Source organism: Xenopus tropicalis, chromosome 8 (genome assembly GCF_000004195.4).
Source record: "Xenopus tropicalis strain Nigerian chromosome 8, UCB_Xtro_10.0, whole genome shotgun sequence".
In the NCBI taxonomy this organism is placed as follows: domain Eukaryota; kingdom Metazoa; phylum Chordata; class Amphibia; order Anura; family Pipidae; genus Xenopus; species Xenopus tropicalis.
This window is the reverse complement of record NC_030684.2, coordinates 138463044-138480500: the sequence shown is the minus strand read 5'-3', so window position 1 is coordinate 138480500 and position 17457 is coordinate 138463044. Positions and strand designations below refer to the sequence as shown.

The 17457-nt window shown below is 45.6% G+C and overlaps 1 protein-coding gene across 2 annotated transcripts; it reads right to left on the bottom strand.

Moving 5' to 3' along the window:
* Window positions 1-564: 564 nt before the first annotated feature.
* cfap45 (cilia and flagella associated protein 45) lies at window positions 565-14151 on the bottom strand. Of its 2 annotated transcripts, none has more exons than XM_012969824.3 (12): window positions 13980-14151; window positions 11369-11485; window positions 9964-10097; window positions 9231-9375; window positions 8067-8237; window positions 6497-6675; window positions 4523-4652; window positions 4287-4433; window positions 3195-3308; window positions 2632-2825; window positions 1902-2126; window positions 565-781 (listed from the first exon to the last, which is right to left on the bottom strand). In XM_012969824.3, the coding sequence occupies exons 1-12, from the start codon at window positions 13980-13982 to the stop codon at window positions 706-708; spliced, it is 1635 nt and encodes a 544-aa protein (XP_012825278.1). In that variant the 5' UTR covers window positions 13983-14151; the 3' UTR covers window positions 565-705. The 2 variants fall into 2 exon arrangements, with proteins under 2 accessions (XP_012825278.1, NP_989263.1); NM_203932.1 differs by having other exon boundaries at window positions 13980-14006.
* Window positions 14152-17457: the final 3306 nt, after the last annotated feature.

The window sequence follows — 17457 nt, the reverse complement described above, 5'->3', positions numbered from 1 at the left end:
TTGTCGGGGGGGGGGGGGGGGAGGTTGGGGTGTACCAATGGGTGCTGGACTAATAAAACAGACCTCCAGATTATTTATTTTTGGGGTGGGACAGTCTCTGCAAGTGGCAGGGGCACATTTACTAAAACATTTCTCATTTTTAAAAAATGTTATTTTTAAAAATTCAAATAAACTCGTTTCCACGAATGTCTTACATTTACTAAAAAATAACATCGTGAGTTAGGTTGAAAAAAGACATACGCCCATCAAGTTCAACCATAATGTCGTCTTTTTTTGCATTTTTCAGTTTTTTTGTATTATAAACTATTTTTTCTTTACTCTTTCTTTACCAGGGACATTTTCTGCACCTCAGTATGTTAAGGCAATGTAGTGCTTGACTGACTTTAGGAACTACTTGTTGGTCTTCAAGAACCACTTCGAGAACATGTAGCAGTTGAAAGATCAGTGTAGGAAGAGTAGAGTAGTAGCACCTTCTACTGGTGCTGGATGGAGGTGGTGTAAAAGTAACACACACACACAATCATGGCTGCCGTGCCTGGTGTAAGGAACAGTGCAAACATGAGATAAGGTGAGACATTGGCCAACAATGGTCATTTTTATTCCCTTCGGTTAAACAGACGCGAGTTGGCAGATAAACAAAGGATGCAGAATAAGACAGAATGTCAGACGGATATATTTCATATATAACTTTATATTTCTCTCTTCTCAGTGAACCAAAGTAGCGGGGGCTTCAGCCTTTCTCGTGACCATTGAGAGGTACTTGTCCGGGAGGCCGGCCGTTCTGCAACACAGACAATGGGTGTCATTAAATAGCAGTATTACTCCATAAACACAGCCAATGTACCAATCTGATTGCTTCATACCGGATCTTTATTTCCCACCTTCTCTCTTACCAACTTTTACACTCAATCAGCTTTCTTTTTTGTTTTTTTCTCCTAGATCTCTCTCCATTACCCAAACACCTCTCCAACTGCTCTGCTCTCATTTCCCTCTCAATCTAATCTCTTCATCTTGTTGGCCACTTCTCTTCAGAATCCTGCATTGTAATCTGTTTTTCCCAAGGGGCTAGCCATATTCTTCATTTCCCAGGGTGCCACAGCCATGTGACCTGTGCTCTGATAAACTTCACTCACACTTTACTGCTGCGCTGCAAGTTGGAGTGATATCCCCCCCCCCCCTCACCCCCAGCAGCCGATCAGCAGAACAATGGGAAGGGAGCAAGATAGCAGCTCCCAGTAGGTATCAGAATAGCACTCAATAGTAAGAAATCCAAGTCCGGCTTGGGACTCCTCCAGTTACATGGGAGTAGGAGAAACAATAGGTTAGCTGAAAGCAGTTCTAATGTGTAGCGCTGGCTCCTTCTGAAAGCTCAGAATCAGGCACACTTTACTGCTGTGCTGCAAGTTGGAGTGATATCCCCCCCCCCCCTCACCCCCAGCAGCCGATCAGCAGAACAATGGGAAGGGAGCAAGATAGCAGCTCCCAGTAGGTATCAGAATAGCACTCAATAGTAAGAAATCCAAGTCTGGCTTGGGACTCCTCCAGTTACATGGGAGTAGGAGAAACAATAGGTTAGCTGAAAGCAGTTCTAATGTGTAGCGCTGGCTCCTTCTGAAAGCTCAGACTCAGGCACACTTTACTGCTGCGTTGCAAGTTGGAGTGATATCCCCCCCCCCCTCACCCCCAGCAGCCGATCAGCAGAACAATGGGAAGGGAGCAAGATAGCAGCTCTCAGTAGGTATCAGAATAACACTCAATAGTAAGCAATCCAAGTCCGGCTTGGGACTCCTCCAGTTACATGGGAGAAACAATAGGTTAGCTGAAAGTCACGGTGGGTTTCCCTATAGGCTGTGTATGGGTGGTCATGCTATAAGGTAGGAAGCAACTACATTTAATGTTACCTGAGCTCCTTCAGCTTCTTCTGTTTCAGTTCATCCAGGCGAGCCCTACGCTGGCGGGCCTCCTCGTCCAGCCTCTTGCCTTCTTCGAAGTAGTCAACCCGTGCCAAGACCTGCTTCTGCTCATTCTCACGGACCTGGCGCCTGAGCTCTGCCGCGTGCTTCATCAGCTGGGAGTTCTTCTCCTCTAGCTCCTTGCGTTCTTTCTCAATCATCATTCGCTGTTCTCTGATATAGAGAGGAAGATGTGTGACATGGGCACCCATAGCAGGCACAGCGGCCATAGCAGGCACAGCGGCCATAGCAGGCACAGCGGCCATAGCAGGCACATATTACTTGCCCCCCTTTCCCAGGAACCATTACTACACCTGCCCAGTTTTACTTCCACGTTCAGGTAATCACGTGATTTTAAGGATTCGGATCCAGACACTTGGGGGCAGATTTACTAAAACTCCATAATTTCTCTTTTTTTTTATTTTCAAATTTGACTAAACTCGTTTCCCCGAATGTCTAATTTTAGATAAAAAAAGTTGCAAGGTAAAGTTTCTGCAAGCAAAGTCATAAAAAACTTTTTCACATTGTCTCTGTGACAAATCGAAAAAGTTGTGATTTTCAGACAAAACCCAGCAAAATCTCTAAAGCTTCAAGACCAAAGAACTTCGTCAACAATCCCGAATCCTGGATTTGGTGCACCCCTAGCAATGATACCCTACAGGGCGGCACTGGGACTCACCTCAGCACTCTATTGAACTCAGAACGGTCCCTCTGTGCCTGCACGGCCAGGCAGTGCTCTTTCTGTGCAATCTGCTCCATCCGTGTCTGCTTCATCATGGAGTTCATCTCTGCTTGCTTCTGAGCAACTTCCTTCTCTTTCTGCCGCCATGCCCGCTCCATGGCTTCCTGGTTTCTTTTTGCTCTCAGAGCATCCTGCAGGCCAGTGAGATACATTCAGTGTGGGTGGTACTTGCCTTCTGGGGTGGAGCAACACTGTTTATGGGTTCCTAATGGCTCATTATTTAGGGACCATGAGTTATATCTGTTCCCCTTTGAGGCCAGAGAGAACGATACCTTGGAGATGGGTTTAGATGCAATAGGCTGGGGCACTGGCGCTGATTTAAACACTGGGGTTATATATATATATATATATATATATATATATATATATATATATATATATATATATAGTGTGTGTGTAGCTACACAGGGTCACAACTTGAAAGGAACCCAGTTTGAGGGATCATTAAAGAATTGTGTCCCATTAGGGAATTCAATGTTTTTGGCTGAGCCAACCATTACCTGTTCTGCTCGGTAGTCTCTGGCTCTTTCCTGCAGGGCTCGCAGGCGGGCAACCTCCAGCTCCTTCTCTTTCTTTATTCTCTGCTGCTCGGCTTCATATTCGGCCTCCCGTGCCTGGGAGAATAGGGAAAGGGTTAAGGTGGCCATACACTGTAAGATCCATTCACTTGGCAGGCTAATTCAATCTTTAGGCCCTATGGCCAAACGGCAGGTATAGGCGCCAGATTGGCCTCCTGTTCCAATGTAAAAGTCAAACCTGCCCAATCGAGATGTTGGTCGGGGAGTATGGCTCATGTATGGCCACCTTTACAGCTTGGGAACAGGAACCTGTTTAGCCTGTGTGCTTGAAAATCAGGGGCAGATGCCCCCTCTGATTGGCCGCCACACTCATTTAAAGACTCATTTGAGTGCAGAAGTCACAGAATCTGCATTGGTGCTGCAGCTGCAATCTGGCCAGTGTGTGTTCCCATTATATGCATTGGCCAGATTGCCTTAAGGCTAATGTCCCACGGGGAGAATAGTCGCAACGATTTTTAAAAAGCGAGTTCCAGCGACAAGTCGTTTATTGTTTCCTAACAAGCGATTACAAGAGATTTCAAAGGAGTGATTCCATTTCCCACAAATCAGCGCGTCATATTCCCCAGCGTAATGGCAACTTTGATTGAGTCAGGTTAGGACGAAGATACACAGAGCTACTTAGTAGCAGCTACTTGTCACAGCTACAGAAATAGACAATGCTGATCATTTACAGATAACTGTCTCTACGTGTGTTTTGGCAGAGGCAATTCTCAGTATTGTCTATGGCAGGGTATTTTCTGGCATTTAGTAGCAGGGACAAGTAGCTGCTACTAAGTAGCTCTGTGTGTCTTCGTCCTAACCTGACTCAATCAGAGTTGCCACGCAAGCACACACAGGACCATGGGTCCCATTCTGACATGCAGCCAAGTTGCAGTGTGGAACAATGCCAAGCCCTGAAAGCAGGGGCTATAAATTATACCACTTATCAGCATATTTATAATTAGTTCTAAGCAGTATAAAGGCAACGCTGCTGTTTGTGTGCCGATTACTGTGCCTAAATCAGTCGGGCCGTACCATTTTCTGCTTGTTGTACTCCAGCACTCGCAGATCTGCCAGCTTCTCCTGCTCCTTTCGCTCTATCTTCTTCTTGGCATTTTCTGCGTTAATCTGTTGGATCTCGCCCTGGACCTGCAGCTGCTCCTGGCGCCTTCTTTTCATTTCCTGAGGAAGGGTTCAAAGTGCCCATGAACGGATTATGTAATGGCAGAACCAGTGACCCGGCCCAACTTGTTTCCTTAGTGCCCTCTCACCTCATAATCCTGCATCTGAAGCTCGTCCAAGTATTGGAGCATTTGCTGGGCCTCTTGTTCTTTCTGCTCCTCTGCCAGGATCCTCGTTTCCTGATTTTCCTCCATCTGCTTTATAATGTGAAACTTTCCTCTGCAGAGAAAGTCACTGGCTGTTAGACTGGAATTAGATTTAATCCTGAAGGCCTGTACAGAGGGACAGTTGTGGGGAATAGGAGAGTAAGGGTGCTGATACATGGGGCAACTCATCGCCCAGGGGAGATATCCTCTTTTCCTCCTGCCCTCCTGCCCCTGGGCCCTTAAGGTGGCCATACATGGGCCAATTCTAGTTGCCAATATCGGTCCTTTAGACTGATTTGGCAGCATATCTGCCCGTGTACGGGCACGAACAACGGGCCTGCCCGACCGACTTCTGGCCTGACATTGGGCAGGTTTACTTTTCCTTTGGATCGGGGACTGCACTGGCTCTTTGATGTGGTCCCCAAACCTATGGTGCCTATACCCGCCATTCTAATTCGAATTAGTCCGATATTGTCCTTCACTCCTCTGCTCCTCACTACATTTCTTCACTGGTCTCCCTACATGTTCCTGGTCGTCTCCTCCGCTCCTCTCCGAGCCTCCGTCTCTTTACACCATCGACACCCACTGCGCTCTCTCGGCTTAAACCTTTCTATCTCGCTGCTCCTTCCCTCTGGAACTCTATCCCTGAATACCTCCGTAGGGAAAACTCACCCACTCTCTTTAAGAAAAAACTCAGCTGTTACCTTCTGGAGCACTAAGACATTATTTTGCCCAGTCCTGCGCTTAAGGGCAAATGCCCATACCTGATGCACTCTTACCTTCCAGTTTGTGCCTGTATGTTACCCAACCACTCAGATTGTAAGCTCTACGGGGCAGGGACCTCCTTCCTACTGTGTCTCATACCACATGGCACTTATATATATATATACTGTATACATATATGTACTTATTGTATTTATTTATTATATCACTTGTCCTCCATGTGTGTAATTTTGTATTCTGTAAGACTGTACAGCGCTGCGTACCCTTGTGGCGCTTTATAAATAAAGTTATACATACATACATACATATTGCCCACCCGTAGGTAGGGATATCAGGAGAATATCCGCTCGCTTGCCGTGTATGACTACCTTGCTGCAGGATGATGAGAATTATGGGTAACTAAGAGGACAAGGGGCATATATCTAGCTCAGGATCCAGGAAATAGAAAGATGGATTAGGGCAAAATCCTCTCAAATACTGAGCTAACAGGGGATGCTGGGAGTTGTTTGATGTTAAGAAGTTGTTCCGTTCATTAAACCTGCCCAACTGGAAGAGCAAGAAGTGGAAAGAAGCCCTTTTTACTATTTCTCCCTGACCACTGGAAATTTTCCATCAGGGACAATAATTCCCTATCCACTAGGACTGCAGGATTATCTATAGACTATAGTAACTATAGAAGATGCAAACTCTATGTTTGTGGGGGGGCAGAAGCTAGAGGGGCTGTTTCCCCCCTCCCCAGCTGGATGGTGGTCTGAGTAGGGGGCTGCTGTGCACGCCGGCCCCTCTAAACAACAGCACAACGTTGTTACACCAATGATGTTATACACTCTCTTTAAAAAAACACTCAGACTGTACCTTCTGGAGCACTAAAACATTATTTTCCCTAGTTCTGCGCTTAAGGGCAAATGCCCATACCTGGTGCACTCTTACCTTCCAATTTGTGCCTGTATGTTACCCAACCACTTAGTCTGTAAGCTCTATGGCACAGGGACCTCCTTCCTACTGTGTCTCATACCACATGGCACTTATTCCCTGTGTATTTATACTTATTTATTGTATTTATTATAACACTTGCCCTCCCTGTGTGTAATTGTGTATATTGTAAGATTGTACAGCGCTGCGTACCCTTGTGGCTCTTTATAAATAAAGTTATACATACATACATGCAAAACTATAATGGAAGATTCTAATGACCTTATCTTCTCTTGCTTGCGCTTCTCTTCTACCTCCTCCTGCATCCTGATGGCTTTCTGTCGCTCCACCTCCATCATCTGGTCCAACCGTCTCTCCTCTGTGTCCAACTCCTTAATTATTTGCTTCTTCTCTAGGACTTGGGCATCGCGGATGGCGTGACACTTGGTATGTAGGATGACCTGACGGCACAGAGGCGGGGCATCAATATATGATTCACAGCTCAGATTTTTAAAAATGGTGCATGATTTGTTCCAGTATCAGCAACTCACACCTGTCACCTTTGTATTCTTGAAGGTTTTTAATCTCAATGGAAATCATATTCCTTAATGTGTATATTAGCCCAGGGGAAGTAATATGTTTATATGGGACATGATGTGAGGGCAGTGAGGTTGGGGAATGCCCTTCCTAGTGATGCTGTAATGGCAGACTCTGTTAATGCCTATAAGAGGGGCCTAGATGAGTTCTTGAACAATCAGAGTATCCAAGGCTATTGTGATACTAAGACCTACAGTTAGTATTACTGGTTGTATATATAGTTTATGTATGTGAGTGTATAGATTGGTAGGTGTGGGTTGTGGGTGCTGGGTTTACTTTGATGGGTTGAACTTGATGGACTCTGGTCTTTTTTCAACCCTATGTAACTATGTAACTATGATGTTATGTAGAGAGGGGAGGTCATTGGTGGTTTGGAGAAATATGTTTTAGAAGCCATAAGATCTGGATAAAGGCTATAGGTGAGAGCCAAAATGTTGACTGGCTGGCAAGATGGATTAAAGTCTGATTTTTTTTATTTATTTTATTTTTATTAGAGCTCCCTATAGATCCTCCCAGGTCCCTGTCTGTATTTCAAATGAAGGGTGGGTGTGTCCTAGCGGTCCCAGCCAGAAGCACAGTAAGGGCTCTGGTACACGGGGAGATTAGTCGCCCGCGGCAAAACTCCCTGCTCGCGGGCGACTAATCTCCCCGAGTTGCCTTCCCTCTGCCATCCCACCGGCGAACATGTAAGTCGCCGGCGGGATGGCAGACGCGGCGGCGCGATTTCGCGCAAATCGCCGAAAAAGACTCGCGAGGCTTTTTCGGCGATTTCCCGAAATCGCCCCGCCGCGTCTGCCATCCCGCCGGCGACTTACATGTTCGCCGGTGGGATGGCAGAGGGAAGGCAACTCGGGGAGATTAGTCGCCCGCGAGCAGGGAGTTTTGCCGCGGGCGACTAATCTCCCCGTGTACCAGAGCCCTAAGAGTAGGGTAGCCAATCAAAGCCCTGCAGTCACACAAGCAAAGACAGGCTTCGGTTCCCTATCAGGTCAGCCTAGCTGCTGATTGGTTCCTTTCCTACACTGAGTGCCGCTGGCCCCCCAGCACAGCCTGGCAAAGGAGGCAGCAGGAAGTCGAACAGAAGGGCATGATTTTCAATAAAAAATACTTTTTTAAAGCACATTCCTATATAATATGAGGATATATAATGTATATAATATATACATTATATAAATATATTGCCACTACAGACTGAGCACCCCAAAACGTAAGGGTGAGTATAACCATATTGTTATGGCTGGGGTAAAGCACTCACCTCATTGAGCCTCTTGATCTCATCCTCCTGTTCCATACGCAGGGTGTTGGCTCTCTGGAGCAGGTATTGCGCCCTCTGCTGGGCTTCCTCTTCCAGCTCGCTCAGCTTCTCATTCTTTTTCCGCAGCATCTCCTTCTGCTTCATATGGTTCTTGCGCTCATTTACTGCCTCCTACAGACACAATGTACCAACAACTACATTCAGCATAAACCCTTCACTCACTGAGAAAATGCCATTTGGCTGCCACTCCTGGTTCTGACTCCTGAAACAACGTAGTACAATCCTTGTTTCGAGAGTCGGAACAGAATGAAATAAACAAATACAGCAATGACACTTACAAATGACTTTCAAACCACCGTACATTTTAACGAATGGAAAGGTGATTAGGATGACATTTTTTTCATTATGGAGAAAAAATTCACTGTGAGCACCTAAAGGGGTAGGTCATCTTTTTATTAACTTTTGGTATGATGCAGACATTACTATTTTGAGACATTTTATAATTGGCCTCCATTTTCTATTTTTTATGGTTTTTCAGTTATTTAGCTTTTTGTTCAGCAGCTCCCCAGTTTGGTATACGGGCAGGTTTCTGGTTGCTAGGGTCCTATTTCCCCTAGCAACCAGGCAATGGTTTGAATGAGAGACAGGGATATGAATAGGGGAGGGCCTGCATAGTAAGATAAGGAATGAAAAGTAACAATAACAGTACAATTGTAGCCTCCCAGAGCAGAAGTTTTTGGCTGCCGGGGTCAGTGACCCCCATTGGGAAGATGAAAAGAGGCAGAAGAGGAAGGCAAATTATTCAAAAACTATAGAAAATAAATAATGAAAACCAATGGCAAAGTTGCTAGGAATAGGGCATCCCATACTTAAAGTGAACATAAAAGGTGAACCTACCCCTTTTACATGACTTTTTCTTGCCCTAAATTTCAGATTTATACATAAGAGTGAGAGCTGCCATGTTGCTTGCATCGGCTGAGGCATTCACTGCAGACACAAAGAAGCATCGGCTGAAGGCTATGGAGGGGGGTGCAGTAGCTGAGGCAAACAATATGGCAGCTCTGACTCTTCTATAAATGTGTGATTTGGCACATAAAGGAAGATCTGTGTTTGCTAAGGTCTCTGTGCTTATTGTTCAGCTAACAGGCCACATCAGCCACTCACAATTGCTTCCTCTTTTGCCTTCTTTAAGGACTGTGTGGCCATTAATTCCTCCTCTTTGGTCAACACCCGAGCAGCCGACTTGACCCGGACAAAATCCTGCGGAGTCATGATCAGAGACATCCCCGAGGGGTCTTCCGAGGGCACCCTGCAAGGGAGTGCTGCCATTAGCAAATGTACAATGCATGAGACTGTTATAGGCAATCATCCTGACCGAGAGTGCTGCCAGTCTGGTGTCTCTCTGAGGCACCCATGTCTCTCATTTTCGGGGGTTTGCAAACCATGGCAAATCAAAAGGTTAGCTGAAAGTTCTAATGTGTAGCACTAGCTCCTTCTGAAAGCTCAGACTTAGTCACACTTTACTGCTGCGCTGCAAGTTGGAGTGATATCCCCCCCCTCACCCCCAGCAGCCGATCAGCAGAACAATGGGAAGGGAGCAAGATAGCAGCTCCCAGTAGGTATCAGAATAGCACTCAATAGTAAGAAATCCAAGTCCGGCTTGGGACTCCTCCAGTTACATGGGAGTAGGAGAAACAATAGGTTAGCTGAAAGCAGTTCTAATGAGTAGCGCTGGCTGAAAGCTCAGACTCAGGCACAAGGCACTGAGATGGCGCCTACACACCAATATTACAGCTACAAATACATTTGTTGGTTCAAGAATAAAATGTTAAATGGCAGAGGGAATCATTTGCTGTGTAATAATGCAGCGCAATAATGACAAGTGTATAAAACTTACACCAGATCCCGAATCAGATCGCTGGTTATAATCTGGATGGTCTCGGGTTTATAAACCCTCGTGGGTGCTGATGTCGCCTTGCGCCGGCCGTTGGGGTTCTTCTGTGCGACGGGGCTGTCATCCTTTGCCGGCTGCTGTTATACAGACATACAAAATGCATTTTAATTGGCTCGTCTAAAATTCACACGGCCTTTATTAGAATCATCATCAGAGGGGTGGGGTCACGCTACGACATTCCATCAAGATCCCCTGTAATGTGGTTTATTTACAGAGGAAAATAAGCCAATGATATTCTCTGAAAGTGATCAGCTGGTTCCTATCAATGAGACGGTAGTAGTTTATATTGCAGTGTATGAAAAGCCACTATTTTATTGTTACTCAGGCCTCTCCTAGTCTCTTATTAACACCACTGCCTGGTTGCTAGGGCTAATTTAACTCTAGCAACCAGAGGGCTTCTGAACTAAAGATACCAGAAAGCTGCTGATCAAAAAGCTCAATAACTTACAAACCATAAATGAAGAATATCACTGTCTGCCTCATACTAAGGGGCCCATTTATTAACCAATGGATTTTTTTCTTTTTTCTCAATTCGTATTTTAGCGGTAAAAGTCGCCAAAGACTTTTACTATGTGTCTAAACGGCTAAAAATCCGAATCCAACAGAATTTTGCAAAGGCTTTTCCTATTTGATTTTACATTTGTGACCCTTTCGATGCCCTGAGGTTTTAGGGAGTTGTTCACCTTTAACTTAACTTTTATTATGATGTAGAAAGTGCTATTCTGAAACAATCTGCAATTGGTCTTCATTTTGTATTACTTGTGGTTCTGAATGATCTTTTTATGTAGCAGCTCTCCAGTTTAGAATATCAGCAGCTATCAGGTTGCTAGGGTCCAAAGTTACCAGGCAGTGGGGTGAATGACTGGGATATGAATGGGGGGGGGCTAAATAAAAAGTTAAGTAATAAAAGTAACAGTAACAATAAAACTGTAGCCTCACAGAGCAATAGTTTTTCAGCTGCCAGGGTCAGTGACCCCCATATGAAAAATGAAGACCAATTGCAAAGTTGCTTGGAATTAGCCATTGTACAACATACTAAAGGTTAGCCAGCTGAAGTCCACAGTGTGCTTGGGAATTGCAGAAGGCCAAGGCTGAGCAGACACATTCATTCTTTGCTTTCGATTCACTGCAATAGTTTCCTTCTGAATTCATAAATATGCTAAGCAGGAAAGAGACGATTGGCAGCAGGAAAGGATTCTGGGTGACAATAAAATATTGATTTTATTGTCACCCAGAATCCTTACCTGCTGCCAATCATCTCTTTCCTGGTTGTATTTGGTGTAATACAAGTTGCATGAAACCATTACTAATATAAAACACGTCTGCCCTAAGGCCCCATATTCCTCACCTTCACTCCGAAGAGACTCTCGTCTACTTCTGAATTCAAAGCTTTAGTGCGATATCTGTATGGTCTGGATCGATTGGAGCCATTGGAACTGGAGAGCGAGCCTGCCGCGCTTTCTGGCTGTAATGAAATTAAATTGGAGGCTTCAGTGAGGACTTAAGGGAACCAACACATCATTTATATCATATTAAGTTGCTTAGTAGGGAATCCTAGCAAACTGGAATATATATATCAGTAAATATTGTCCTTTTATATCCTTTCCCTTGAGCCGCCATTTAGTGATGGGCTGTGTGCTCCCTCAGAGATCAGCTGACAGGAAGTGATGCAGCTCTAACTGTAACAGGAAGTAGCCAAGACCAAGACCAAGTCGAGGCTGTTTTTAATGCTACAGCCAAAGCTTGGCTACAATGTTATTAATTTAAGCATACAGGGGCCATTTTATATCATGGATTTATTCCACATTGCTTAAAAACAAAGAGCAACCTGTAAGCAAATTTAGAAACAAGTGGGAATTAAATGTACCAGACCTGTACATTGGGGAATGGGAGGCGGGACTAGAAGACCCATCTAGTATCCTTTAAAGGGGACATATTGTTGGAAAACAATATTGTGCCAATGAGTTGTACTCATCTATATATAGAAGGAATGAGCTTTAAAAAAATAGCATTTCCGGTTGATTTATTGTGAATTTCTCCAAAAAATCCCATTAGTTCCGCCCATCAGGGGGGCTGGCAGCATTCAACCTGATAGGGAACTGAAGCCTGTCTTTGATCGTGTGAGTGCAGGGCTGTGATTGGCTATCCCCCTCCTAATATGCTTCTAGCAGGGACCCATAGGACACGCCCACCCCTCATTTGAAACACAGACAGGGACCTGAGAGGATCTATAGGGAGCTCCAATAAAGGGGCCATTTTTACAGATAGGATTAATTTCTGTCCCAAAGTGAAACCAGGACCATATATTATTCATAACTGTCTACGAGATTAGAGATTTTTTTTGTTTATTCTATATGTCTCTTTTAATGCTAGGAGTAGACTTGCACAAATGCTCACATCTCTTTTAACGAAACGTGATCGTTACATTAGCTCACCGGGTATATACCCACAGAGGAATCCCTGGCAAATGTAATAGTGGCTGGCAGTACAAAAATGGGGATATTTACATCTGTGATTAACGTTACCAATGGGTCATAACATCACTATGGTCTTTAAATGCATTTTGTCCCAAACAAAAATGTACAAAGAGGAATTATTATTGTTGCATCTTGTAGATAAATAAAAAACAACTTTTGTTCAGATCAAATGTACTGTATACAGCAATATGTTGTAGTCTTAGGTCATTATTATTTTTATATACAGTTTGGTCACTTCCCTATGGGACCAAACCTTAAATTATATCCTTATAAATGGTGCTTAGTGATGTCATCAGTTATAATCGGAGCTTAGTGATGCCATTTCTGTCACATGACTCACTAAACTTGTGTATTATAATAAATGAAGTACCCCCTATTGTAACATATAGGGATATTATAAGTCACTAAGGCGTTCTATGACCTGTATAAAAGCACTCAGTCTTCGGCTTTGTACCTTTATATGGCCATGGAACCCCTCTGTGACTTATAATATCCCTATATGTTACAATAGGGGGTACTTTATTCACTATATAATATACAGGAACCATAAATACCCTTTATATGGCCATGGAACCCCTCTGTGCCTTATAATATCCCTATATGTTACAATAGGGGGTACTTTATTCACTATATAATATACAGGAGCCACAAATACCCTCTATATGGCCATGGAACCCCTGTGTGACTTATAATATCCCTATATGTTACAATAGGGGGTACTTTATTCACTATATAATATACAGGAACCATAAATACCCTTTATATGGCCATGGAACCCCTCTGTGCCTTATAATATCCCTATATGTTACAATAGGGGGTACTTTATTCACTATATAATATACAAGAGCCACAAATAACCTTTATATGGCCATGGAACCCCTCTGTGCCTTATAATATCCCTATATGTTACAATAGGGGGTACTTTATTCACTATATAATATACAGGAGCCACAAATACCCTTTATATGGCCATGGAACCCCTCTGTGACTTATAATATCCCTATATGTTACAATAGGGGGTACTTTATTCACTATATAATATACAGGAGCCACAAATAACCTTTATATGGCCATGGAACCCCTCTGTGCCTTATAATATCCCTATATGTTACAATAGGGGGTACTTTATTCACTATATAATGTACAGGAGCCACAAATAACCTTTATATGGCCATGGAACCCCTCTGTGCCTTATAATATCCCTATATGTTACAATAGGGGGTACTATTCACTATATTATTATTATGCCCCTTAGGGAGTCACACATTAACCCTTCGCAGGCACAAATGTCAGTTCACAAGTACAATGGCAGAGCAGGGGCATTATAAATGACCCCTCATAGCTAATATACATGTATATAGTACTCACCATATATACAGAGAGACCCACAACACATATTAATTAGTGTAATATACAGTACATAAGCACCATAAGACTCACACACACAGACTATTTCTATACACACAGACACCTGCCCCTCACCATGTCTGCTCTCTGCCTGCAGCGCTCCACACTCTTTCAGTGTTGTCTGGTTGCCAAGGTAACCGCTACTTCCCAGCCAATAACGGTGCCCATGGAAACCGCAGAGTAACAGGAAGTGACGTACGGGGAGAGCTTGCCTGACGCTGGTACAGGTAATTGTAGGGAACTACTGTTGCTTGGAGTTGGCACAAGGAATTGTGGGAAATTATTGGTCTGTGTTGTGGAACTGGCGCAAGGAATTGTGGGGAATTACTGCTCTGAGGCTTGGAGCTGGCACAAGAAATTGTGGGGAATTATTGGTCTGTGCTGTGGCTTCGAGCTGGCGCAAGGAATTGTGGGAAATTATTTGTCTGTGCTGTGGCTTCGAGTTGCGCAAGGAATTGTGGGGAATTGTTGGTCTGTGCTGTGGCTTCGAGCTGGCGCAAGGAATTGTGGGAAATTATTTGTCTGTGCTGTGGCTTGGAGCTGCGCAAGGAATTGTGGGGAATGGTTCCTCTGTGAGAGGGAAAGTTGTGCAGCTAGGTGTGTGCGGCACGGTGTATAGTAAAGTGGATATATCCCCTTTGTTCATAGAAACACAATGCACATGTGAATAGTAACATGTATGTGTCTTTGATTTATTTTTTAATTAAAGTTAAAGTGAAGTTAAAAATTATGAAATTGTCTAAAAGCTTTAGTTCAAGCAGTGGTGTAACTAGAGGCGTACTGACTCCCCCCCCCCCCTATAAGAGCAGCTAGCAGCCATATTGGGGCACTTTTCTGCACTAGAAGTAATAGGGCATGTGTGGTGAGGGGATGAGTGCCCTAACTGGCAGCAGCTACTGCCTACTCACAGCTGTCAGTGTTGCTTCCCCCACCTGGAATGGCAGCTCAGGTACAGGGACTATTTGCCAGCTGATATAATGATCATACTTTGTATATTCAATCATCAGCTCATTAACAATGAAAATGTTTAAACCTCAGAATGATCGTTATGTGTTTTTGACCGTTTTGTAAGATTGTGCTGAAATTGGTCAGAGAAAAATCCTTACATGTATGGCCGGCTTGAAGGGCACCTATCACCCCTATATTGTTTCCCCCACCAGAGGTGCGGCCTAATGGAGCCTGGACTCCAGTTGGGGGGAAACAATAGTTTTTTTTAAGACATAACTCCTTGCACTGGGCAACAGGGTTGGACTGGGGGGTGCAGGGCCCAATGGGGCTCCGCACCCCCCAAGGTGCCTCCTCCGGGCGCACCCCTACCCCCCCCCTTGCAGAGGCCCCTGTCCAATGTCCTCCCCTGAATGCATGTATGTGAAACCTGTCACGGGAGGACATTGGAGGCCAGAGGAAGCTGCAATAGGGTCGGTCTGGGGCCCACCAGGTATTTTCCGGATGTCCCGGTGGCCCAGTCCGACCCTGCTGGGTATGCATGGGGAATTTCTGGGTTTTCCGTACCTTGGCTGATATAAGCTGCTTATTCCTATTTCTCCGGACCAAATTGGCAGCTTATTGGCCCATACATGGGGCCACCCTGACCACTATCTAGCCAGTGGGTTAGATAATCAGTGGTACATTAGTCTCCATAAGTGGCATTTAGTCAGCCCACGATTAAGTGCCCCTTGGGCATGAAATGCGTAGGGTTTATGGAGATTATGTAGCTTTGAATAAAAGTATTTTTTAATTTTGCGACCCCTGTGTAGATCCTAGAGTGCCTGCCTATATGCCTATATTAAAGTTGTCTTTGCTTTAAGCACCCTGTGCTAAGCGTCTGGGGCTGTTGCACCAAGGCCACCACCATTATATATGGGCTCCCCAACCACCAGGCCACCTCTGGTCCCAATTACCTGTGATCCCAGCTCCCCAGTGTGTTACACATACAAGGGCAATAGCAATGCAAAGCCCAGGGAGCTTTCTACTAATCACAACAAGGATCTATTGCTCTTCTATATTTATTTGTATACCATACCTCCCAACATTTGAAAAATGAAAAGAGGGACAAAAAGACTTGCCGCGCGCAGCGCGGCAAAATCTTTTGGCCACGCCCCAATTGCCACACCCCATTTTTAAAATAGTTAAAATAGTGCCCACGATGGCCCAATAGAAAGCACCCCATAGAAAGTACCCTCCATACACAATGCCCCCATAGAAAGTGCCCCTCCTTACACAGTGCCCCCCCATACACAGTGCCCCCATACACAGTGCCCCCCATACACAGTGCCCCCCATACACAGTGCCCCCCATACACAGTGCCCCCATACACAGTACCCCATACACAGTGCCCCCATACACAGTGCCCCCCATACACAGTACCCCATACACAGTAGCCCTCCTTACACAGTGCCCCCCCATACAGTGCCCCCAATACACAGTAGCCCTCCTTACACAGTGCCCCCCCATACAGTGCCCCCAATACACAGCAGCCCTCCTTACACAGTGTCCCCCATACACAGTGCCCCCCCCATACACAGTGCCCCCCCATACACAGTAGCCCCCCCCATACACAGTAGCCCTCCTTACACAGTGTCCCCCCATACACAGTTCCCCCCCCATACACAGTAGCCCTCCTTACACAGTGTCCCCCCATACACAGTTCCCCCCCCCATACACAGTAGCCCTCCTTACACAGTGTCCCCCATACACAGTTCCCCCCCATACACAGTAGCCCTCCTTACACAGTGTCCCCCCCATACACAGTTCCCCCCCATACACAGTGCCCCCCCATACACAGTAGCCCTCCTTACACAGTGTCCCCCCCATACACAGTTCCCCCCCATACACAGTGTCCCCCCCATACACAGTTCCCCCCCATACACAGTTCCCCCCCATACACAGTAGCCCTCCTTACACAGTGTCCCCCCCATACACAGTTCCCCCCCATACACAGTGCCCCCCCATACACAGTAGCCCTCCTTACACAGTGTCCCCCCCCATACACAGTTCCCCCCCATACACAGTGCCCCCCCCATACACAGTAGCCATCCTTACACAGTGTCCCCCCATACACAGTTCTCCCCATACACAGTAGCCCTCCTTACACAGAGCCCCCCATACACAGAGCCCCCCCATACACAGTGCCCCCCCATACACAGTAGCCCTCCTTACACAGAGCCCCCCATACACAGAGCCCCCCCATACACAGTGCCCCCATACAGTGCCCCCCATACACAGTACCCCCCCAATTGCCCCCATAGTGAGTACCTCATACGTAGCTGCCCCCATAGACTTCTTGGGCTCCTCGTAAGGCGGCGACAGGTCCTTTTATAAGGTTGCGCCCGTGCGTACATGTGACGTCACACGTGCGCACAGGCGCAACCTTATAAAAGGACCTGTCGCTGCCGTACGAGGAGCCAAATAAGGAGCGGAAGCCCAAGAAGAAGGAGCCAGAGCGCTCCGCTGTAGCCAGCACGTCCCGCTGGCCTGGATAGTTTAATGAATGTTCTGCATTCTGAATGCGGGACATTCATTGAACAATCCGGGACTGTCCCGGGGGTATGGT